Here is a 24,956-nt window from a genome sequence, read left to right as displayed (position 1 = left end):
ATATTTCCCCTAGGAAAGTGCCACAGTCCCACCACATCTGTGTAGAAGTGATTTTCTGTCTGCTTACAGCACTTCTCTTGGGGAATGGGGTGCCCAAAAATGATCTGAGGGACTTCACAGGCTCTGCTGCCTTCTGCTGCTGGAGCAGACATCCTCCTCCAATGTCACCTTTCCTAACAGGGACACAGAATTAGATGCCCATTGCAAAAAAAAAAAAAAAAAAAAAAAAAAGAAAGAGCTAAAAAGGGAACCTAACCTAACCTAAAACCTCCCTTTGCATAGCAACTCCTCTCCACACGCAGGACTGAGGAGCAAACCACCCATGAGAGGTATTAGTCACATTTGTTATTAAGTTCCTTGGGGGCACTGGGATATTTTACGGATGAGAGTGATCACTGATACAAAAAGCAAAACAAGAACAGTGACTCTTCCTTTCTCCAAGTGCTCTGTTTCATTGTCTTGACTGTATCTTGGCTAGTTCTGCTCAAAATGAAGAGGCTGGGGAGACAGGGAATAAAAGAACTTATCTATCCCACGCCAGTGAGTGCCTCGAGCCATGCTCTTCTCCCGTCCTTGGGAGGAAAATCAGGGTTGCTTTCCAAGTAGGAGAGTGAAACATAAAAATCTAACATTTTGCTGTTGCACCAGTAACTTCAGCATTTATTTCATACTATTGTTAATGCTTGTTTATAATATATAGATATATTTATGTAGAAAGTAGAGTAGACAAAAGCGCGAGATATATCTTATAAATATTTCTGTATGTCCGCATAAAAAAGAAAATATGTACAGCCACAGATAGTGGTTCTCTGCTGTGTCAGGGCAGGGCCACGTGCAGGACTGGCATGTTCCCATTCCCTTTTGCTGGGAATAGCTGCTGCCCTGCATGGCTGCTTTCCCTACAGCCAGGACCAGACCCGCTCTGCTCTCTGCAGTTTCTTGGGGCTGGTTCAATAGTTTTGCTGGGGGAAAAGAGTCAGCGGCATATTTCCCTAAGGACTTGATGGCCCAATGCGGCAGAACTTCGGTGACAAAGGGCATCACACCCAAAGGGCAAGGGAGAAAGAGAGCAGGAGCTGGATTTCTTTTTCACTTTCCCACTGGATTTTGACTTCACTGTTATTTTATCCTAACGGCTGCACTACAGTCTCGTGGACCCCATAAAGTCCTTCTCAGGGTACCCTACTCTCACTGCCTCTGGAATCCCAGGGGGTTTTTTAGCATGGCTGAATGTGAAACCCCGTCCAGCCTGGATAAATCAAGGACAGCTTTTCCTGAAGCAGTAACATCAAAGTCGCAGACCTGTGTAAAAGAAAAGTCAAAATGAGTTGTTCATTTCAGGGGATTGACCTGAAATCTTTCCACCTTTATCATCCAGAGGATGCTTCCCTGCTAAAAATTAAGTCTTTGGCAACAAAGGCAGTTGTTGCTGAAAAGTTGCAGTGTTTTTCCTTCTGGGATGGTCCTAATGCAGACTCAGTACCTGTGCTAGAAGGCATAGGCAGGTGGGAGCCTTAGTTACTTTCAAACAAGAGTTGCTTTTCTTCCCCGGGGAAAGTTTTTACTTTTGTTTCTCAAAATACTCAGGCACTTGATGGCTGGACGTCATTGGCAACCATAGGAAATACTTTGGAAGAAGATACCATCCCAAATGACATTTTGTCTTCTCAGAGAGCATTTTATTGGAGGGGGAAAACATTTGTGGGTTTGGTTTTTTTTTAAGGGTCCTATTTTTACTGATGTGATTGCTTTTTTTTCCCTCCTACCATCTTTCTTCAAGTCTGTGTCTTTACAAGATAAACGATGTCTAGTCAGGGAAATGTTTTCTCTTCTCTGGATAGTGCTGGGGTGCCACTGGCGTCTCAGCTCCCGGGTGGAGAGGGGAGGGTTTTCATTTGCACACATATCTCTCGACAGTCCTCTCGCACTTTTTACAGGTTACGTAGCAGCACCAGTGGTACTTGCAGTGGCATCGTTCCACCACTTTGTCCATGTAAGGGTTGTAGCCTCTGCCACAGCACATCAAGTCACAGCTGTCGCTCCCGTTGGAGGTCTTGTTGCATTGTCTGGAAGAAAGAAAATGCCGTGAGCAAGCGCAAATCCCTGCGGGCCTTTTCCAAACCCCTGTCCTGCGGTGGTGCTGGAGCCTGACGGCTCTGCAAGGGGCTGGGTGAAGCCAACACGGTTGCATCTCAGCTGTAGCAAGCCCCTGGCAGGGGAGAACACCCAGTCAAGCAGCCCTCTACAAAGGCAAGGGAGCCAGGGAGAGCCCTCAGGCTGCTCTAGTGCCCAGGATTGCTTTGACATCCAAAATAACATTAAAGTCCTGTTCTGACTCTCAGTTCGGGCTCAGCAGCATCCAGGCTGCCTGTCAGCCAGGACCTAGCTCCCGTACAGGCAGGCAAGCAAAGCAATTGTGATACCTCCACCAAAACAAAAACTTGTAGTGACTAGCAATCTGCATTACCAGGAAGGCCCCAAAGCTGTCTGGAAGAAGATGATATCTTAAAGAACAAACACCAGTGTTTGTCCAACACTACCTAACCTGTAAAGGATGGAGGAGGAACCCTGCAGCCACGGAGTATTTGCACAGGCTCTGTGCCAATGATCCTGGGCTGGGAAAGCTCCTGAGCAGGCTGTTACAGCCACTATCCAGCCCTGACCCTAACAGGGAAATCACAACTGATACTAGCAGGGCCAGACTCTGCACTGTTCCCCTCCGAGTGTCTCCCAGCACGGCATGACCAGCCAGGGAGCTGGCCCTATAACACCCCCAGTCCTGACCCAGGAGCAGGCAGCACGGCAGGAGTACAGTGTAGGATGACAAGTCGCCAAATATCACACGGACTTTCACTGCTTGTTTTGTTTCTGCTTTTAATTAAAGCCAGACTCATCGGGATAAGTCGGCCATTGTGTGGGGTTCCCTTGCTTTGTCTGCTTGCAAGCGGCTGGCTTGAGTTTTTCAGAAGTAACTCATGAATTGGGGAATCTCTTTCATTGATCCATTGATCATGGATCCCCTGCCATTCTCAAAAATCAGCTATCTCCTTCTCCTAAAACACTCCAAGTTGGATCACTGGACATGTGAGCACAACAGACATTGACTTTTGGATGAGAAGAACCATGTCCTAGAGACGTTGTTTCTCCATGGGCTGTAAAGATAGCCCAGGGTGGAAGTGTTCATGTTTGTTCAGATGCTTGGCTGGACACTAGCGCTGTCTGACAGATCTCATTATGCATCAACACCATGGGGCTGTGAACTTGATAGAGTCTTGAAACTACTGTAAGAAAGGCAGTTTGGAGAGTAAGGGAATTGCTGAAATCTCTCCTAAATCTTATTCTGCATGGTTCTTTTGGACAGAAACACTCTAAGGCTGGTTTGGGGCAGGGAAAGGAGAGAGGAGCATGAGTCGGACTCTTGAGCTGAGCACTCCATTAATAGATGAAAACAAATCCATGAGATTTATAGGAATTCCTCATGAGGTAATGCTTTAGGAGAAGTTGCGGGATTAATGAGGTGTTGAGATTTTGTTCTTGTTCTTCCTTTATTTTTTTCTGACTCAGGCGGGCCTCCTGTTTGTTATTTCTGACTCGCATTCCTCTCCAGGTTCAGTGTTTAAAGGCACCCCCCTGCTCCCCCTCATTCGGGAGTGTGTGTAAATATTTACAAACCTTTGAAAGCCTCTACCGAAGCCGAAGTCTGCAACCACACTGAGCGTGTTTGCCTAACGCTGAACCAAAGGCGTTGTTACTGCTCCTGCGAGCCAGGGCCCCTCCGCCAGGAAACCTCTGAATGACTCCTCATAAATGCATTAGTAAATGCATTAAATATTCAGAGCAAAGGTTCAAATATAGGCGTGTTGACATTAGAAAAGGGGGGGGGTATTTGACAACCTTACTCAGTTTCATCAGTTGATGGAAAGGTTGTTGCCCGGAGGTTCACCTAAGGAGGATGGGGAGTCTGCAGAAGCATGGTGATGGATGTGCAGTGCATCCATGCCACCTCGTGCTGAAAGTTCATTAAAATGGCCAAGAAAAGGAATGCTGGTCCGCTCTGACTCCACCATTGAGGACATTGACTCCCCAAATGTACAAAGCACCTGACAGTCAAATTTACCCCATTCAAATAGAGAGCAAAACTCTTCTACCTGCTGTATTGGGACCTGGGAATCTCCCTTTCTTTGCACCCACTCCTGTGGTTTGCAAAAAACCAGCGGATCTACTAGGAGATAAACCTTTCCATAGCTGTCCCCATCCCAACCAACATGAAATAAAGACAGGAAAAAACAAAAATCTTACTAAAAAATCCCCAAGCTTCCCTCAGTTTTGGACAAATGAACATGGACATTCTAGATGGATGGGTTGAATAGTTAAAGTTTTTGACCCCATCCTGAACCTAAATGGACTTCTAGAAAACTTCCCTAACAATGCCACTAACCACAGATTTTGTTTTCTGTTTTAAAGCATAGCCCTGGATGAATTATCTTTATTTTTGTTTAAACAAGCTGAAATAGAGATAGATTCTCAGCTTTGTCTATACATACAAAAAGCAAGTGGGCAAAAGCAAAGGAGCCCAAAGACCAGAGTTTACCCACAGAAGCTGCCCCCAAGCATCTGCTTTCAGAGCCCATGGCTGCAATCTCACCAAGCTCCCTGCTGATGGGTTAAGTTCAATCTCATTTGGTTTGGGCCTGGTCCAACATGATTCCAGCAACTCAGAGAAATGCCCTCCTCCTGAGCCTCAGAGAGAAAATACGAAGGCAGGCGATTGCATCTTAACACAACATTGTAACCTCTAGAAGCACTTGGAAGACGGGTGAAAAACGATGCTTCAGCCGTAATCCCGGCCAAGGCCCTGGCTCAGGAACAGGCTTGCATATTGTCACAGTGCTTTTTGCTTCTTCATGCAAGAAGGGAGGAGGTCAGCCCTGCTGACTGTACAAATCCCACTCCTATGCCTGTCCAAAATCTCCCCTTTCCAGCCCTCATTTGCAGGAACACTGCGGTGCATCATACAGCCTCATCATGGGGGTGGCTCCTCAGCAGAGATGGTGAAGAGCATCCCAGAACTTCTAAGAGAGGTTAAGCCATCTCACAGATACCTCTGGGGGTATTTTAATGTTAAAAGCTATGAGTAGATGTCACACTTCATTTCATTGTGGATCCCAGTTCACGTCTGTCTATAAGGATAGATTTTTTTTGGTTGCCCAGCTGGCATCTGAGAGCCAAACGGAGGCCAACTCTGTACTGTGTCACCCCCAATAATGACAGATGATGACAAGGGTGGGCCATATGTCCAATGGGGCCTCACTCTGTCAGTCCTATTAATAAGTGGAAGCTGCTTATGAGCACATAAGAAAAGTCATTCTGGGTCACAGCAACTGCTTGCCTGGCCCATTACTCTGCAATGGCTGTGGGAAATGCTTTTCAGGGAGGAAAACACAAATCTGGCCACTTTCTGTAGTCCATCCCCTCATACCCCACCAGCACCTGGGCTGGTGTATCAGGGATGACAGAAGGTATATTCCTGCCTAGACATCTCGGTATTCCCCTGTGGGCATGCTGGCCATGGGTTTGCCTCATCCCTTTCTGACCTCAGGGAAACCCTCTGCCTTCACGAACTCCAGAAGCCACAAGTCCCAGAAGACAGTACTGCTGTGTAAAGAAGTAATTTATTTTTTCTCTTTTAAATCAAATTCCTATTCATTTCTTTAATGCCCCTCACTCTGGTAATGTCAAGTTGGACAGCAGTATATAAATGAAAGAAAGAGAAAAATAATTCTAATCCCCCAGGAGGTATGTAACACAATGGACATTGCTAAAAATACATCAAAGTGCACAGCTTCATATAAGATTTTGAGGGCAGAATCTTAACTACTTTTAAATTGCTTTCTCATCCACAAGGAACGACTAGAGACTGACACTGAACAACTGTACGAAAGAGAGTTATCAATAGTACATGTCAGCAAGGAGATGTCAAGGGAGATCCTGGAACCAGCCTGTATTTTCATTAATGAGGAGTAGAGAGTGAGCTTAAAAATTTGTGGATAACCCTGAGGCAAAAGGAGCTGAGAACATTTTGTGAGAATAGATTAAAATGCAATGTAAGGAACATACTTTGAGAAAGATCCAGATAAATATGGGAATGTTCCCAGGAGAATCAGAGAAGCAGTTCAGAAAGTGGGAAAAGATGAAGCAGCTGATTTAGAAATGTTTGTAAGAAGAGGTGCCTTCCCATCTATAAAAGATTATTGTAAAGAGAGAGAAGAAATATTCTTTATATGCTGAGGAAAGAGGACAAGAAATTATTAGTTTGATTTCAGATTATGATTAGTTTGAATTCAGATTAAGAAAAACGTTACATCTTTGTTGGTGACATGGACACTGGGACTGAGCGCACCCTCAGCAAGTTTGCCAACAACACCGAGCTGTGTGGTGCGGTGACACGCTGGAGGGAAGGGATCCATCCTGAGGGACCTGGGCAGGCTGGAGAGGGGGGACCCTCTGAACATCATGGAGGTCAACAAGGCCAAGGGCAAGGTCCTGCCCATGGGTCGGGGCAATCCCAGGCACAAATCCAGGCTGGGCAAGGAGTGGCTGGAGAGCAGCCCCAAGGAGAAGGACTTGGGGGGGTTGGCGGGTGGAAAACTGCCTGTGAGCCAGCAACGTGCGTTGGCAGCCCAGAAAGCCACCCGTGTGCTGGGCTGCACCCAGAGCAGTGTGGGCAGCAGGGCGAGGGGGGGATTCTCCCCTCTGCTCCGCTCTGGGAGACCCCCCTGCAGTGCTGGGTCCAGCTCTGGGGGCACCAACAGCACAAGGACACGGACCTGCTGGAGTGGGGCCAGAGGAGGCCACCAAGATGCTTGGGGGGCTGGAGCACCCCCCTGTGAGGACAGGTTGAGAGAGTTGGGGGGTTCAGCTGGAGAAGAGAAGGCTCTGGGGAGACCTTAGAGCGGCCTCCCAGGACTGAAAGGGGCTACAGGAAAGGGGGGAGGGACTCTTGATCAGAGGGGAGGGATAGGATAGGATGAGGGGTAATGGTTTTAAACTGAAAGAGGGGAGATTTAGATTAGATGTAAGGAAGAAATTCTTCCCTGTGAGGGTGGTGAGGCCCTGGCACAGGTTACCCAGAGAAGCTGTGGCTGCCCCCTCCCTGGAAGGGTTCAAGGCCAGGTTGGACGGGGCTTTGGGCAACCTGGGCTAGTGGAAGGTGTCCCTGCCCATGGCAGGGGGGTTGGAACTAGATGATCTTTCAGGTCCCTTCCAACCCAAACCATTCTGATAACTCTGAGGATAGTAAAACCCTGGCACAGGTTGTTCAGAGAAACTGTTTTTAAGACCAGAGTAGACAAACACCTTCAGTAACAGCCTAGGTGGTCTCAGTTCAGTCTTGCTCCTAAAAAGATCAGGCTCCATGCAAAGTCATTCTCAGCCTCAATATTCCCTAACTTCAATGCTGTTTTGATACAGAGGGACTAAATACATTTAGGAGAGCTGGCTGCAATTTTTATCCCTTGAATTCACTATCCACTGCAATTTTACTGTGTAAAGTTACTCTTTCCACTAATAAATTTATTTTTCACAAATCTGTTCAGGAAACTTTATGGTGAAAACCAGGTCTCTCTAAGTGGGAAGGATTCAAACTTCCTCAGGGATTAACTGAGAAAAGCTGAAAAAAGCACAGCTGGTCTGACTACCATAATGGGCACCAGTTATAAGCACATTGCCCTGGGAAAATAGAAATAGGTGAGAGGAACAGAAACCTACTGCTTTTCTGACTTTCCTCCAGTTTAAACCTCTGTGACACTTCCAGAAGAATTATTTGCTATTTTTTATCCATCATTTGTTGGATCCCATGAAAAAAGGGTGGCACACCTGATAACAATTTCAAAAATTACTAAATCATCATACACATTATAACCTGCCCAAAGTGAATGTTCATTCTATAGTTTCTTGTGCCCTCACCGAGTGACAGAAACTTAAACAGCCTGTAACAAAAAATAAAAAAATCAAATGCTGTTGTCTACCCATAACTACCACTCTTCCCCATCTAAATATAAGTACTTCTGCTAAGAAATTTCATTGCCCACATAATCATGCAATGCAAAGCATGTTTTTGGGGTGGCAGGAAACAAGTGGTATCAAGGGCTACCACTGAACACTGAAAACCACTGCATCCTTTCTTTGCAGCATTCGATCAGCCCTGCTGTTGGGACCACCAAGATGCCAAAGAGGTAACCACCAGCCACTACGTCTTTGTAGTCACCACTGAGCAGCAGATGCATGCCCAACTAACATCATGCATGTTCCTACCCAAGGAAACACACCAGCCTAAGACACCTTGGGAGACACTGAAGACTAATATTTTATATTGCAGAAAAGAATGAATATGTGAACAAGGAGCAGCCACCAAAGAATGGCCACATTCGTTGCCAAAGTGAGTCAGCTAAGGAGTGGCAGCTGATGAACCCAGCTTAGCTGCAGCGCAACATTGCAACCCGATTTCTGCAGCGTAAGAGAGCTCCTTCCCACCTTCAGCAGGGAGGTAGCAGCATTCGCTTGGCTCCAAGACTGCTCTGGGAAAGGTCAGTAATAAACAGCTCAGTTATCTCTGAATGGCTTCAAGGGCTGGAGGCTTTTGCATGTATGGCAGAAATTCCCTTTCCTTGGATTCCTTAAGGGACCTTGAACAGCCTTTGAAATATGATACATTGCACCCTGTTGATAAAGAAGGTTAATACTTTTTACTTCTTTTCTCACAAAAGGGATCTCAATTTTATAATCTGCTACTATTTATGATTTACTCAAAGCTGATATTGAATTTTTCAGGCAGGAGAAACTGAACTACCTTGTTAAAAGATGAGGTATAGGGTGCTTTTGCCCAAGAAAGCTCTGAAACAGGAACATACACTTTTTTTCCCAGTGGTTAACTTGTTGTATCAAAAGTTGTGCAATCCACTTGCTGCTCCACAGATCAGCTTCTTTAGATTTTTCACCAGACCATTTTTTATTGGCTATGAAAGTGTGATGGTGGCATATAAGCACATGGAATTTGGCTGGAGTCGATGAGGGCTGTGGTTGCAGCAAGCCTGTTTGCAGGAGCCTTGGACACCAGTTGCAAAACTCAGCTTCTTAATCAGATTTTCAGCACTTCAAAGAGGCTTCAAATCTCAGGTTCAGGTTCAGCTCCCTGACTTTGAAATCTGGATACACCCCAAGCACTTGGAGGCATGCAGATTTCCAAATCATTTCTAACTTCAGCAAACTAAAAAAGGCCAAAGTGTCTTAGAAAACATTTCAGGCCTGTTCCAAAGAAGGCTTTGAAATCCTCTCAGCGAAGAGCTCTGAAAGGCTTTTGAGTAACCGGGTGAATCTTTTCTGAGTGGATTTTCACACACTTCCACTACAAGGTAATTCAATTCCCTTTCTTGCCTGAAAAACACACAATAAGTCCGCATAATGTGAGGGGTAAATAGAGAGATGGAAGCCACAGATTAGATTATCCCTTCCACCCACCTGCCGGTGCAGGGTTGTTCCCTACAGCATCCACTGAAACCCAATATGTCCAAGGTGTTGCAATTTAGCCATCAACCTCTGTCCTGCTTCCATTGTGCTCTGAGCAAGCACCAGACCTGGGGGAGAGGGAGGGAGGAAAGGACTTTTTCTCCATATAATGCAAAATTACTAATTTTTTGTAACAAAAATGCAGAAATCTGAATTTTTTATTCCAGTAACAGGAAAGGGGGTTGTTAAGGGGCTCCCCTTTCTTCTCCACCCCTTTGGAAGCAGAAAGTGGGGCTGGAAAGCTGTAAAGCTACCCAGATCAAGGTCTTCTGGAGTGTGGTAAGAGGGGTCTGCACTGTACCATCCCGCAGGCTGATCCCTGCACCCATGTTCATGGCCAGAAAAAGGCCAAAGAGGGAGTAGGCAGGTGGTGGAAGAAGAGAAGAGAAAAAACTAACTGATGGACCACCACTAAAAATCCCTTTTTGATTGTATTTGCTATAAAAGACTTTAAAAATTACCCTAATAGGACACAACGGGATGTCCACCCAAAAAATTTTGATGTGCACAAGGATAAAACGTTAAGATGCCTCCAGGACTTGACTTATAAAATAAAAACCTGTTTGGGCTATTTCCATGTAAGCATTTTTACATCTCTGCAGAGTAAGCGCGAACCACATTTTTCCCTACCCCCTCTAACAGCATGACTTTTGTGTTCCCTCTCCCTCATCTCTGTCATTAGGCGCTATCTCTGCAGCCCCGCAGCCGGCTGGAACAGAGCCACCACCTTTAAAATACATTTAGCTGTCCTCTCCATGAGAGAAAAATTGAGAAGGGAAAAAGGCATCCATGGGAGGAGAAGGTTAGGGAAGCTCCCCTCCTTTTCTCTGCTCCCCCTGGGAAGAAAAGACTGATCTGCAAGCACATTGTGTGCATTTTACACTTATTTCCTCTGCTAATTTAATGCAGAAAAGGGACTGCTATGGCTTGTGTTACATATGCCAGTTTTGAGACACCAGGCATCTTCTCAAGGGCTGTCAGATGAATCGTGATGAAAATGAGCATAATTACACATGACCTTAAAACTTGGCCTGAGAGATGCCTACAGCTCAACACGGGCCTATCTTGCCCTCCTCCCCTCCCACGGCCATCACCATCTTGCACATCCAAGAATAAGGAGTATTTCTTGACAGGTTCCTTTTGAAAGTCATCCCCTCTGGCCTTAATATCTCAGTCCTCTAAATCCTCACTCAATCTCACTTCCCGTGGACCCTGCCTGGCAGGCTCACAATCACGGCTGTCGCCCAGCTCAGGATAAACGGATGCCTGCAATACACATTTTCCTATCCTCAGAAGAAAAAAAAAAAGAAATCATTCAAGACCTTGACATATTTTTCATCCCTAGCTGGGATAAAAAGGCATAATCTGCTGTAAAATGAAATTAGATGAAGAAGAAGTCACGTCTCCCTCCCCCTTGAAAGGTTAGAAAATGTTTTACTTGGCAAATCTGTAATGGATTGAGTTTGTTTTTGACACAACCTGTTGATTTCATGCAACTCCTATAAAACTCATTTCCAAATAATCTCCACAATTTTTTTTTTAATTGCAAAACAGAGTGGCACAACAAAGAGGTCTTTTTCAAGACACAAATTTGTCAAAATCGTTACAAATCCACAAAAATATCACTTCCACTCAAATGACATTTTCCCTCAGAAATGAGTTTCAATACGTGATTTTTCCCTACAATCCTCAGAGACTCATAAACATCTTCACTTGCTAATTACTGCACCACCACTGGGCTGGTGATGAACGTCAGCCTGGTGTTCCCACCACAAAGCTGCCAGGTAAGTGCTGTTGTAGGGCAGTCCAGCTATTGGTTTTGGAGGATACAAAACTGTAACTGCCACAAAACATCAGAGGACAAAAAGGACATACTGGTTTCACTCAACTGTCATCATCTCCTCATCAGCTCCGTCAGTCAAATATATTTTTAAATATTGTCTACAGAGTTGCAGTTTCAGATTAAATGTCTGTTGCCAAAGGATAGCTTCCAAAGTCCCCTGACCAAATTTTTCATATGAATCAAAGGTAGCCAAAGAGTATCTTTCCTGCATTTGGGTCATTTATTTCATTTCCATTACTTCATTTCCATTACAGCAAAACCTTCTCTCAATTGAACCAAAGTGGTCCAAATACCACTATGTCCAACAAGGGTTAAGATGAAGACACCCCACAAAAGGGCAGGCGCATGGTCCTTGCAACTTGACTGTCTGAGTCCCCACCACAAAGTAACACAAAGAGCAAAGAATCATGAGAAATATCTGAAAAAAGCCAAGCCAGCAGATAGCAACTAATGAGACAGCTTGAAATCCAGCCATTGCAGCCACCTAAAAAAGATCTGGAAATTCTTCACAGTTCTGGAAATACACAATTTTTTGGCTGCTGAAGGGTCTGCTGCCCACCTAGAGATGCTCAGACTGCTGAAACATGGAATTGGCCTGTCTTGGAGGGAATTAAACAGTTGATGGGAAGAGACAGGAATGTCTGCTGCCTGTGAAAGGGGACAGTGCTGTGCCCAGTGGAGGTTGGGTATGACAACCTTAAATCACTAATATTAATGAGATGAAGAAAATCCTCTGCAGAGACATAAGCAATACAAACACACCTAGATTTTAAAAATGCAGTGGAAGAAAAATCCTAAAAATTCACCTTTATAGTTTTCAGGGCTTTTTAAAGGCTGCCTAGGAGCACTGGTCCTAATTGGGTTAACACTTGCCTACTCAGAGGAGCCTTACAGTAGAGTAACAACTCATCACGTCAGCAGTGACTGCAAGAAATGACTCAAAGAGACTCGACACAGTAAAAACCAGCTGCTTGATCATTACATGTTCCTGCGGAGGTGAGTTGCCTGGGGGATTTCAAAAGGTATCTTGTGCCTGCCTGTATAATGCTAAAGGTGTCTGCAGCCCTGTCATGGCCACAGCAACCACTGAGGCATCTGTAGACCATACCATATGTTAGAGATGTCCTTCACCTGCATGCATGTGCTACCTCCTCCATTATTTGCCTCTTATTCACACATGTTTCCCTCTTCCCCTTCCCTCTTTGGGGCACAGAGTGCATTCCAGCACCCAGTGCAGAAACCCTCACCTGTCCTGGGTCCCGTGTGACCCCACTTTTTCGTTCTTCATGCAGAAATCGGGCGAGCTCTGCAGGTAAATCAGCTCCGTCTCTTTAACCGGCCTGATATCAATATCCTTTGGCACGAGGTATTTGCGTGTGCCCATGGGCCGGTGAACAACCTTGGTGGCTGATAAATACTTGTTTTTGAGGTCCAATGCAATGTCTCGCAGCTCTTGAAGGCCTTTCCAACAGGTCTTGATAGAGCATGACCCAGAAACTCCATGGCACTTACATTTCATTTCAAGAGAGGCTTTCAAGACCTGCAAAAAGGAATGCAGGAGTTAGGAAATGTCCTTCTCTTACCTCCAAACATCCCAAAACTTGCTAAAGAAGGCACTTTCTTAGCAGGGACTGCTATAGAAAAGGACTGCTGCTCTGATTTCTGCACAGTCACTCTAGAGTAGTTACTGTGTAAAGGGAATGAGATCCTACAGCTCCTTGGTGACCACTATCAGTCCAGGACTATTTTCACCAAGACACCTTTGCAGCCAGCAGACAGAAGAGTATTTTGAATTTTGATCAGACATCTACATAGGGCTGCATTTCCACCCTCTAAATTCGTAAGGAGCTGAAAATCAAAGCAGTCCATAAATAGACAATTAACAACCATTTCTACCTCCAGCAGCTTTGGGTAACAGAGATACCAAGGCTCTGATGAATTCAGGGCACCCTCACCCTATCCTTCTACTGGCCATGGGCCCAAAAGAGTGTTTTACTTTAGATCTGCACTAGTCTAATTTCTATGGGACATGCCAGGATGCTGACAGGAAGGGGTGAATGTACTAGCCATGGCAACACTACGTCCTAAACAAAAATTTGCTCATTGCAATGAAAACAAAACCTCAAGACATTACAGAAATAAAAAAAAAAAAAACAAAAAAAAAAAACAAAAAAAACCAACCAACCAACAAACAACCCAGATAGAGTGGGAAGAGTAGAGAAAAACACACAGGGGAGGCAAGTTCAGCATGGTTGTGCTCTGCAAAGGTGAGTTCTGCCTGTAACTACACATTAAGCTGCCAATGAGTTCAACATGCTCCAAGTTTGATTTGCTCCAGCGCTGGAGCACAAGCAGCCCTGGAAGGACCAAGCTGTGTGGTAGGACCAGCCTAGGGAAACGCTGCAGCCTCAGAGATGGGTGCAGGGGTCAGCTTTACAGTCCCTCACCCATTTCTCCAGCTGCACGGAGGGCTGCGATAGGGATTTGCACCTCGGTGCACACCAAGCACTGCACATGGTAAGCATTATCCCTCCACTGGATGCAAGCTGTTAAAAGCACCGTCTGCCAGATATGGGAATAATCACTAGCGAAGCAGTTTGAAAAGGAAAAATCAGCCCTCCTGGCTGCAGGGATGGCTGGGAGGCAGCTGCTTCTGGACACGTCTGGCAGATGATAATCCTCCACGCTTACACAGCACTTCGCCTGTGCAACGCCCTTGGCAGAGCACGACAGGACCCATCCCCACCACGCTCCAGGGGTAAGCAAGCCAGAGCCATCCTCGGCTTTCCATGAAAGGATGGCAATGAGACATCCCACCCACGGTTATATAGGGCTGATAATAGCATTCAGGACCTCCTGAGTCCCAGCCGCAGTCTTCAGCAGGCCAAAGTAGTTCAAAGCAAGCTGGGAGAAACCTGCTTCTTTCACTAGCTGATAGAGACACTGAACCTCACAGAGCGACCGACTACTACAGATGATTGTACAATTACAATAACTCTCGTGGATTTGTTACCTGTCTCCCTACTTCACTGTTGTGCAGATGCATCAGTTTATTGGCTTGTGATCCTGATTTTTTCATCTTCATGGGAGCATCTGAAAATTTGGACCCCATGATAAGACCATAGTTGAGGTTGTCTGCACATCCTCCCCATCGATACCCAGGTCCAGGTGTCTCACCTGGGATGGGACCACAGGAACAGCCAGGGAGGTCCCCGGTGGTGCAGGCTCTGGCAATGGTGTGGCTGATGGCAGCAGCAGAAAGGGCATACACAAATGCTGACTCCCTTGTGCCTGGAAGAGACAAGAACGCCAGCTCAGCCTCCTGAGACAGCTAGATGTTCCCCAAAAAGAGACCCACACAATCTGTACCCCACAGAGCAGCAAACACACCAACTCACTGCAGCTGAGACCTCCCATAATGTCACCAGCTTGGAACACATCTCTTAAGTGAACTCTTCAACATGAGGCAACATCCCAATAGGGCAAAGAGGCACATGGACTTAGGCAACTTGTCCACTGCAGTGTGATCTGCTCTTGGAGCTCATGAAGAAGCCCTTCCATGGACTCTCCTACCTCCTCTTGGCCCTGTGCTGGATGCTGCTTGCAGGCAGGTCACAGAGAGCTGGCATGTATGAAGCTGGGGGAGGTGGTGGGAGGCCATAGAGATGCAGCAGGAGTGTACAAGGAAAATCTGACCCATGAAAGCTGACCGTGCAGCCTCACACATGGCGTGTGCTGCTTGACAAGTCTGCATGCCCTGACCAGCAGCTCCATGGATGTGAGTAAGTGCACCGTGGCTCCTAATGAGATGAGCAGACCAGATGGATGGCATGCTTTGTAAGAGCTGTGAGAGACTAGGTCTTGGACTCAAGAGCTCCTGAGCATGACTGGCACCGTAATGATGAACATGGTCTCAAATAACAGGACAACTAGGCTGTGTAGTCCCTTCACATCCCCCCTGGTAACAAGACCTTTCCCAGCCCCAGCACGCATACACACACCAGCTGACTCTACTCACTCATGTCCCCGGCTGAGCCAGCAGTGCTGTTTACCTCTCTCTAAGTCCAGCAGGTAGTTAGGAGCCAGCTCAATGGAAGAGCAGTTCCATCGCATGTCTGAGAAAGTTTTACGGCAGGTCTTTATCACTTCTCGTGCCGCCTGGATGATGGTCTGCATTAGCTCCAGGTTGCTGCGGCACAGCTGCACCTGGGAAACCACCAAGCCTTCGAGCTGCTTGCAGTGCTGGGTTTGATTCAGGGCCAAAGCCGAAGGAGTCTTAGACAGAGCTCTGAGGAGACAAGCACAAACAAAAAGGCATTAAAACCCACAAAAAAAAGAGTTAATTTTCAGGTCAATGTTAATTTCTCCACTACTTTCAGTCCAGTGGATGCTTTGGCCTGTGTTCATCTGACTTAATTTTGGCTACCTGTAAATAGGTGTTCAGTTTAAGTTGGTGAGAAAGATGGGCAACTATAAAGGGTGATTCATCTCATCTAAAGTAGGTGTTTAAGGCAGGTGGGAAGAAACACCCTCTAGAAGTGCACATTTCTCCCTATCGTCTAGGAGAGCCTGGACAAAGCTCCTGGGGCATGTGCCAAGTTGACTGAACATGTAAATCCTTATGGGAAGGTGTTTTGCTGAAGAATGAAGGGGGTGGACTGTCCAACAGAGTGAAAAATGACCCATTAGTTCCATGATAACAGAAAGCTGGATCTTCCAAGACTGCAGTATTCAGGGAAAAAAAAAAAAAAAAAAAGTGAAGTTGGAGTTATCAGTGTTTTGCATTCAGCATCTGTCTTGCACACTCTCTAAGGATTACGCTAAATGTCATGTAATTAATTATGGAGAAGATCCCCTGCAAGGCCTAGGGAAAAGCCACCAAGTTCTCAAAACAGATGCTTTCCCTTAGATTTACACCAAGGGCCTCCACCAATTCCATCACTGTTGCACGTAGATAAGTCTGTTTCTCTAGCCTCCAAAAATGTAGTGCAGAAGCACGATGAGAGTATGTGCAGAAAGAGTCAAAACTGAGAAAGGATCTACTAGCACCAGCATGTAAGTTACCACGGAAGAAACCAGCAACATCCCAAAGACCCCATTGGTTCTTCCAGTGTGTAATTGCCAACATTTCCAGGTAAAAAAGAAAAAAAACAAATGCTGCTATGCACTGTACAGGGCTGTGCTCTTCTTCCACAAGCACCCACAGCGATCAGCAGACGCCTGGTGTGCAACTCTCTTTGTATCTTTATGACCTGCTTAGGGTAGTCATAAATGTTATTCATTCCCATAAAACAACTTTCTAGCTGGCTGCATCAGTAACTGGCATCTGATCCTGGCAACACAACTGCCTTAACACATATTTCCTTCTCTCCTTGTTAAATGTGCTGCCTTTCAGTTTCATCCTAAGCCATCTTGGTTAGTTTGGCTTATTAGCAGACACATTTCTGGGTGCATTTCACTTTATTACTGTAACATCCACGTCCTTCAGAAGTTAAATGAGATGGAAACGGAGCTAAAATTGAGCCCTAACCAAGATTGAGGGTATTAGCTCTGATCTCCGGTTTTCAGGAAAACACATCTATGTTCCACCAGCTTCCTCAAGGTTGGCTTGAACCAGCTGCTGTGTATGTTGGAGCTCTCTCTGGGCTGCGCATAACTGCTAACCCCAACTGCTTTTCCAGCAGGGAAAAGCTACGATCCTTGCTAGGGCTGAGTATGTCTGCATTGACAAATTCCCAGGCGGCTGGAGTTTGGCATTTCTGGCACTAGATAATCTGTGGCAAACTTGGAAGGGAAACCACCACTCTGCTAGCTATGTAAATATATACATCATACATATATTTAAAGAAGTCCATTAAATACACAGCGAGCAGAAGTTTTGGCCAGTGAATTTCAAGGGGTAGGAAAAAGTGGAGTATTTAATTGTCAGAAATTCTGCCCTGTAGTTCATCTCAGTCCCCTGCACGCTGTTGCTCATCCAACTCTCTGTATCTGGAGAGGGGCATATCCAAAAGGCAACTTATCCTGCCTTAGATGTGAACCAGTGCTGGACCAGAGCTGGTGGAGACAAAACCTGATGGTGATATTGTGGGTGCTCGGGTATCTCAGATATCTCATGTCCTTGAAGGTAGAGGCATGAGGCTTTGGACAACATGAATGTCACCTGACTGCAAACCTCTACAGTGTGTACCTTATGGTAGTCCTTCAGGGCCCTTCTTCAGCCCATGGAAAGAAAAAAGCCACATTTAGGGGGTAATTATCCTGATGTGCTGTTGAGATCTACAGTAGGATAACATCATGCCCTAGAAGTGCTCATTTTCTGCACTGCCCATAGAGGGAACCCAGGCACCGAGCTCAGATGCAGACATCTGGACTGTGTAAGCACAGAGCCAGGTGAGATGTGTCCAACCCCTAGAACTTGTCATCAGAAACCTGTGAAAACTTATCCCAGAAAGCCTATCAGCAACTCTCAGGAATGGGCTGAAATGCAAATCAGGCAAGAGGCCAAAGCAGCTCGTCACTAATAGAGTAAAAATGATAAATAGTCCAGCATGGTATGTCCCAGCAGCAAAATAAGGAGACAGGGTGAGGCAGATGAAACGAGAGAGCTTCACAGCCTGAGCTTCAGGCAGAGAAGGAATGCTCCAGGTCTCTAAGAGATGCTGTACTATGGGACACCAGCTCAGTTTTCTAATCAGAGATGTCAAGTGACACTTTAGAGGCTTTGGGATGTTTCACCTGGCCCTCCCGAAAGATGCATGAATCTCCTAGGTTCTGCACCACATTTTCTAATCTTGCATAGAGGTCTTCAACATCTTTAAAGGACCTGGAAGCCTATTTTGAGGCACCTGCATCTCACTATTACAGGCAAGTCAGGAACAGCAGAAATAACCACTTAAATGTTGGGATGAGAGCTGAATTCAGAATGAAACTCATCTCTATTGTGAAAAAAGGGAATGTGATACAACAAGATCATATTATTACAGATGGCTTGAAATGATCACCATTAGAGAAGCAGATTTATAATGCAACAAGAAAGAAATTCACTTGATGAAAGAGGGAAAAATATCTGCCAGACAGTCAAGAGAGGAAGGACCATGGCCCCATTGGGGAGAACTCAGTAAATGGCAGCAATGGCTGTTTCTTGTCGAATGAGCCGAGCTCCAGGGAGCCCGCCAAGAATAAAAATGCAAGACGCAGGAAGGTGTTTTCTGAACATCTCCCAGGCCTGAACTTCATGCCTTTGCTTGTGAGAACCTATAATTGGAAACATCTCCAATCGTCGGGAGGAAAAAGTAAAGGGTAATGGGGATGGAAAAGAAAACTCACAGTTACTGGAGTTGCTTGCCGTGACCAAAAAGTGCATTTATAAATCACAGATCAGGAATGTGAGAGCCTATTAGGTCATCTAGTCCATGCCCTGACAGCCCAGGTTTGCTCTGTCCGTCATTCAGAAGTGTCTTCTCCACCCCTTGTCACTTTAAACCCTCCCTGTGGAAAGGCACCAACCCTTCCTGATCCCCAAATTCTGGCAGCACCAGGGAAGGATGCCTGCCACCTGCAAAGGACATTGTTGGGGAGAAAAATCCTTTTGTGGGGCAGTGGAAAGGAAATCACCTTCCCCCAGAAGAGTCTTGTCCATGGTGGTGTTTGGTGGTGGGTCTCTATCCCATCTCCACCCAGTCTCTGTTGACCACCATCACTGGGAAGGAAACTGGAGCCAAAGGGACACAGCCAGTCTGAATAAAGCAGTCCTCAAGGGCATAGTTAGCAAAACAGCCTTTAGTCCTCAATCTGGGAAAAAATCCCTGATAAACGTATTTCCTTGGACTCACACCCTTCATCTGAGAAGCAGCATGTGGGGATTTTACCTGCTGCCACCCTACAAATGCTGCTTTTCACTGTTCCCCCCTGCTAACGTCGTGCTCTCCTCCCTTGACTCTCCTGCCCCATCCTTCATTTTCCAGAAAGTTCAGGACAACTGAGGGGCGGTTGTTTCTTTTTTTCTTTTTAATATACATATTTGACCCATCCCTTTAAATAAACAGGCCCCAAACCAAACATGCCCTGCTTTATATATAGCATAGCAAGGCTTTCAATTGAAGTTATGGATACTGACAGAAAACCATAAACGTAATTACAGAGGAAATATGATGCATGGATGGATCATGACTTTCGTTTACTCTTTTAATTATCTCAGGCAGTTAATAAATTCATTTGAAAACATGAATGCTCTACAGTGTTAGGTCCTTTGAGAGGTATGGGCCTGTTCCTGCAGATCTGGGCTTCATGAGAAGACTATTCATAGGAGCAGCAGCTGGGGAGAAGCACTGTCAGATCTGAGCAGATATCAGTGAAGGACATACATTATTTGGTTTATAAGGACCAGTGTGAGTAGGTGACTGCTCCCAGTCAAGTCAAAAGGAGAAAAACTCCTTGAATTGAGCAGTGAAGCATTGGTGCCCTTTAAAACACCCTTAAAGTGTGGAAGGATCTCCTCTCTTTCTGATGTGGGCTCTCTCTGGAGGGCATGTCCCCATCCTCCCTTGTGTGATGTGACCCATGGAGGTTTCACAGAGGGACCGTTAATGAAACCATGAACTTCTGCTCCAAACTGATCGCTGTGCTTTCTGTGAAGGCACTGTCTTTTTTATGCCTATTCTTAAACCCCTTAATCTTGCAGGGATTTAGGTGAAACAAAAATATTTAGACAAAATTACACAGCTGTGGAGAGTGAAGTGTGTGGTAAACTTTAATAGAGACACATTTTGCATTTGATCTCATTGAAGGTTTTTAATCTGCAGGAACCTAATTTTCTCAGGTTTTCAACTGGAAAAGGATGCAGGACTGTTACAATAACCTTGTCCAAGTTCCTGGTAGTCAGAGACAGCCCCTGCCCCCCTTCCCTGCATCAGTCCTGGTCTGGGGACCACAAGTGCTGGGAAAACCACCATGTCCCCTGGTAAATGCTTCCACTGGTTCTGTGAAACCTTTTCAAACAGAGAAGCAGGATTTATACAGTAAAAAAGAAAAAACGAAAACCAAACCCCGAAATAAAGAGGAGGAAGAGGGAGAGGAGTGGGGGGAAAAAAACCAACCCTGAAGTAAAAGCTTAAAATAAGAGCTGCTTTCAGATACGGTGCCAAATCCAGCGCTGGCAGTAGTGGGCACAAGGCCATTGACTTCCAGCCCAAGCTCGACTGAAGTCGATGCCAGCGGCGAGTTGGCTCACCGAGCGCCGAGGAAGGCCATGGAGCTTTGTCAAGTTTTCCCGAGCTGCCTACGGAGCGAAGAGCAAACTTCAAAGCCGTTGTCCCCCCCCTCTTCCTTGCCCCCAGCCCACTCCCCTCCCACCGTCCCCATCCTGCAGTCCTTTCACGGCAGCTCATCTAGCAGCCCCCTTGCCAGGCAGACGGTCTCCTCACAGGCGCCCATGCCCCGATGTCCCAGCTCCCCCCCCCGGTTGAAGGAGAGAAGCAGGCGCTGCTGGGAAGCACAAAATCTTTCCATTTTCTCCCCTGCTTTCTGCTGGCTGCAGAAAGGCTGCGGTGCTGCTCGAGGTTGGTGAGCTGGGGGACATCCTGGGTTCACCCAAACGCATGGCTAAGTCACCTTTTGCTCTTGAAGGGCTGTGATTTAGCCATGGGAATTGTGCAGCAAAGCTGACCTTGTAGCTGGGAATGGTGCTCAGCTAGGGATGGCTCCACAGGGCATGGGGCATGTCCAGGCCACCACAACAGGTACAGGCAGGGACTTCCCACAGTGACCAAGTTCCACCTTAAAATGAGAGGATCCCTAATGCCACCACTGGTTGTCATAGGCTGATCCTGCAAGCCATGCAAAAAAACCTTCAACGCTTCCTGCATTTGGCATTTTTACAACCACTCTTGCGTTGAAAGTGATACTCAATACAGAGGGACAGTCCAACCTGTGTCTTGGCACCTGGGTAGAGGAGATGCCAACCCCTGGGGAGGCAGAAGTGCCTCGAAAGCCACTCTGTGCCCGGACATCCTAACATCTGCAGACCTCTGTGGTGTGCACATCTGGCTACAGCTCCCTCTAGTGCTCATCTGGTTTTCAGCTCTACCCAAACAAGTTGCTCCAGCAACCTGCTTGGCCAAACCCAAACGCTCCTAGGAAAGCTAAAGGGGGTGCAAAAGGAGATGGATAAAGCAATAGAGTTCCTACAAGCGATGGCTGCCTTGCCTCCTCAGCCACTGTGATGCAAAACAAGCACTGAGGACCACAAAGCGATGCAACAATCCTCTGCTCTAAGGGTGGGAAAGTGTTTGCAAAAAGCAGCGTGCAAAAATAAGACTCCAGGGCTCATATGCATTGAACGGAAAGGCTGCCTCTCCACGACAGCCCTGATCCTGCAAAGATGTGTCTGTACCCTGACTTTACACCCGAGCAGCTCCCTGGAGCTCAGATGGAAGAGGCCAAAATATGAAGTTTCTCCAGCAGCAAGAGCAGGTTTACAAGATGCTGACTGTCCACGCACCGCACTGGATGCTCGGCGGTGCACGCCTCCATGGCAGCGAAGGACAAAGTGCCGACTTACAACAGCTGGGGATATGGACCACAGAACTCATAAAAATAAGCCAAATAAAATAAAACAAATAGCTCCCTTTTACCTTCTTCCTGCTTTTACTAATTTACAGGGGATATTTGTGTTACAGGGAAGTCCTAAATGGCTGAAAACTGTGTTTTTCTTCTCCCCCTCCCCCTGCAATTACATCATGCGCTGAATCAAAATTGAATTTCCTATCACCTTTCATATCAGTCACTCCCTCTTCCCCAGGCTGGCAAAACCCACCTCCTTATCTTCCCCCCTCCCCTCCCAAATCCTCTTTGAAGCTTGCCTCTGGCACCGTGCCTACAACAACGGCGCAGCGGGCAGACTGCTGAGACAAGCCCACGACTGAAAACATCTCGTAGCACTTTCCTCCCTTTTCATCCCGTCCTTTTTTTTCCCTCTCTCTGTTCACAAGGACAAGAGGGAAGGGGCAGGGTTTGGTTGTACAGCACCCAGCACATGAGTCCAGGGCTGCGATTGCAGCTCTGAGGTATTACTCGGTATTCGGTAGCATAGATCTCTGTTCACCAAGAGTTTACTCATGTGATTTCCAAGGATGTTCCCCTAGCCCCAGGGATGGTCCCCTAGCCTCGAGGTTGGCAGCACTGTTGCAGCAGGGAAAAGAGAGTGATGGGGAAGGCGGGAATATTGGCCCTTGTTTCCATAGAAAAACAAGGGTGGGGAAGGGAGGAGAAACAGCAAATGAAAATAAAAGAAAAAAACCAAAATTTTGTGAAATCCCAGCTGGCAGCATCCCAGTTGTGAAGTGCCCTGGGACAGGGAGGGCAGGTCTCCGCCAGGTTTTAAACAGGTGTGAGGGGAGCCCCGGCGGCACATCTGGATGCAGTTCATGCTTCAAATGCCACTTTAATCCCAGCTTTCATCTTCCCCACTTGCTTTTCGATAGGGGGGATGTGTCTGCTGGGAATGGGAGGAGCAGCAACTGCAGCGTCTTTCCTCCAACTGCTTCTCCCCCCACCCCATCCCCAAAAGCAACCCTCCAGCTTAACCACTTACCGGCCGAAAGGCTTCTTTTGCCAACAAAGCTATTAGGGACCTAGCCCTGCCTTCCAGCCTTTTTTTCATGGCTATGGCTTGTCACCACACTATCAGGTTCCATCTGAAGCTCATCTCACCCCTGCCCTTTGGCGAAACCCAGGCCCTTTTCTTGGGATTTAGGACCTTGCTTAAGTGGAACCCTAATGCCAAGCATATAAGTGAGCCCCTCCACTCAGTTATGGGTCTGCATGTAAGTGCCCTGCTGAACCAAGGTGCCACAAAACAGCTTTACTTCTGTGCTGCACGGAAATAAAAGTTGCAAAGGAGTCCAGGCCCTGCCAGCCCATGGAAATGTTGCTAAATGCCCTGCAGAGAGGAGATGCCTGCCCCATGCAAGCTGCTGGGTATATGCAGAGCTGAGAGCCTAAACACTTGAGGAAGCTGGCAGAAATAAATAGCTGGGCTATGTAATTTAGCTGTGGTGACTGCTACAAGGTGTAAAGCCAAGCCGGTGAAGAGCTAATGAGGTCCTGACTCTCCTCTGCTGCCATGGTGGTCCTTAGAGTATGGAGAGAGCAAATGAACGATGCCCTAAAGTGGGTGACTATTCCTCCCACCTGATCATGTGCGTTTAAACACCCTATGGAGGGATCCACCCTGCTTCCCTTTATGCATATAAAAATTGGATATGTGGTCTCAGCCAGCTCCCTACAGTCCATGACATCTCCAGAGGACATCTCTTGACATTTGTGTTGGACATCTCTTCGGAGATGGTGAACCTCCTCCATCTGGAAAGTCCTCTTTCCCATGACTCCATGAAGGGCAGTGGCTCCAACAAGACATCTGGCTTGAAGATGTCCAAATTTAAGAGAGCCTTTATAAAAGGTGGCAGGGGGAGAGCCACAAGTGACGATGATTGGGACGGTGGAATGGAAATTAGACATAGCATAGAAGGAGGAACAAAAAATGAACCTCTTGTCTCAATTTCCCCACCTAACTCCAAGATCCTCACCTGGACTCACTATACCCTACAGAGACTCTTCCTGGCATTGTATTTTATTGTGCCTTTTCTTTTATGGAAGATGGTCATTTGAGGCTAGCCCACATTCCCTTATTTATTTTGTCCACAGCTTCAAACCGAGTAGTAAAGACAGATCACTCATCAAGGACATGAAACCAGATGGGTGTTAGAGGGGCTTGTTTGTTTATTTTGCAGTAAGCAACTAATTGATTGCTTGCTTAAGCAAAGAAATGAGATAGTGATGTTTTCACTTTGTTTGCAGTGACATTACTTCGGAGGAAACTCAATCCAGACTTGACCACACTCCCTGGTATTTCTTCACCCTCCTCCTCCCCCCACTTCTTTTTTAACACCCTTCATGAAATCCAAAGGTTAAAAGGTCCACCAAAAAAACATGTTATCTGTCAAGCATCCCCTGTGGTTGGAGATTGGCGGCATTATCTTAGCTGCTGTCCCTACTGCTCTCAGCTCCTACTCAGCACGACCAGCGGTCCCGGTGGGAGAGTTTCCCAGCATGGCAGGAGCTAACGCTAGAAACCTCATTAAGTGGCTCATGTGAGCATTCAAGTGTGTGCCTTTCCTTTATCAGTGGGGAGAAGAAAAAGCGAGCCTAAATCATGCATATTTTGGAAAGAAGATGGAGACATATTGTTAGCACAAGCCCCTAGTACACACACTTGAAATCAATGAATGCCTGGAGAAATGCAGCGCTTGCTGCTCTTTAAATGGCTTTACAGCGTGCCTCAAATAGCAGTTGCAAAAATGGGTAAGAGACCAGCAATGCCACAAAGACTTTAAAAATGCAGAGAGATAGCCAGGTACTTACATCCATTTTATCCCATAGCAAAGCCCCGTCTGCAGAATCAAAGACAGAAAACCAGCTAAGAAAAATCGCGGACTCGGCTTCATTTTCTCCACCGTCCCCCACTTGCCGAAGGAAATCAGCTTCTCCA

The 24,956-nt window shown here is 46.5% G+C and overlaps 1 protein-coding gene across 1 annotated transcript; it reads right to left on the bottom strand.

The window, feature by feature from the left end:
- Positions 1-645: 645 nt before the first annotated feature.
- WNT11 (Wnt family member 11) lies at positions 646-24,956 on the bottom strand. Its single transcript, XM_074817034.1, has 5 exons — positions 24,830-24,956; positions 15,460-15,695; positions 14,421-14,698; positions 12,655-12,947; positions 646-2,066 (listed from the first exon to the last, which is right to left on the bottom strand). Exons 1-5 carry the CDS (start codon positions 24,910-24,912, stop codon positions 1,892-1,894), a joined length of 1,065 nt encoding a protein of 354 aa, XP_074673135.1. The 5' UTR covers positions 24,913-24,956; the 3' UTR covers positions 646-1,891.

This window comes from Strix aluco, chromosome 2, assembly GCF_031877795.1.
Source record: "Strix aluco isolate bStrAlu1 chromosome 2, bStrAlu1.hap1, whole genome shotgun sequence".
In the NCBI taxonomy this organism is placed as follows: domain Eukaryota; kingdom Metazoa; phylum Chordata; class Aves; order Strigiformes; family Strigidae; genus Strix; species Strix aluco.
Note: the sequence above shows the minus strand (reverse complement) of the source record. Positions and strands in the feature narration are given on the sequence as shown.

Coding starts and splice junctions, on each gene's coding strand:
- WNT11 (XM_074817034.1), bottom strand. CDS start 24,912: ATGAAGCCGAGTCCGCGATTTTTCTTAGCTGGTTTTCTGTCTTTGATT. Junction 14,699..15,459: donor CCTGCTGGACTTAGAGAGAG/GTAAACAGCACT, acceptor TGTCTCTTCCAG/GCACAAGGGAGTCAGCATTT. Junction 12,948..14,420: donor ACAGTGAAGTAGGGAGACAG/GTAACAAATCCA, acceptor TCCTTTTTGCAG/GTCTTGAAAGCCTCTCTTGA.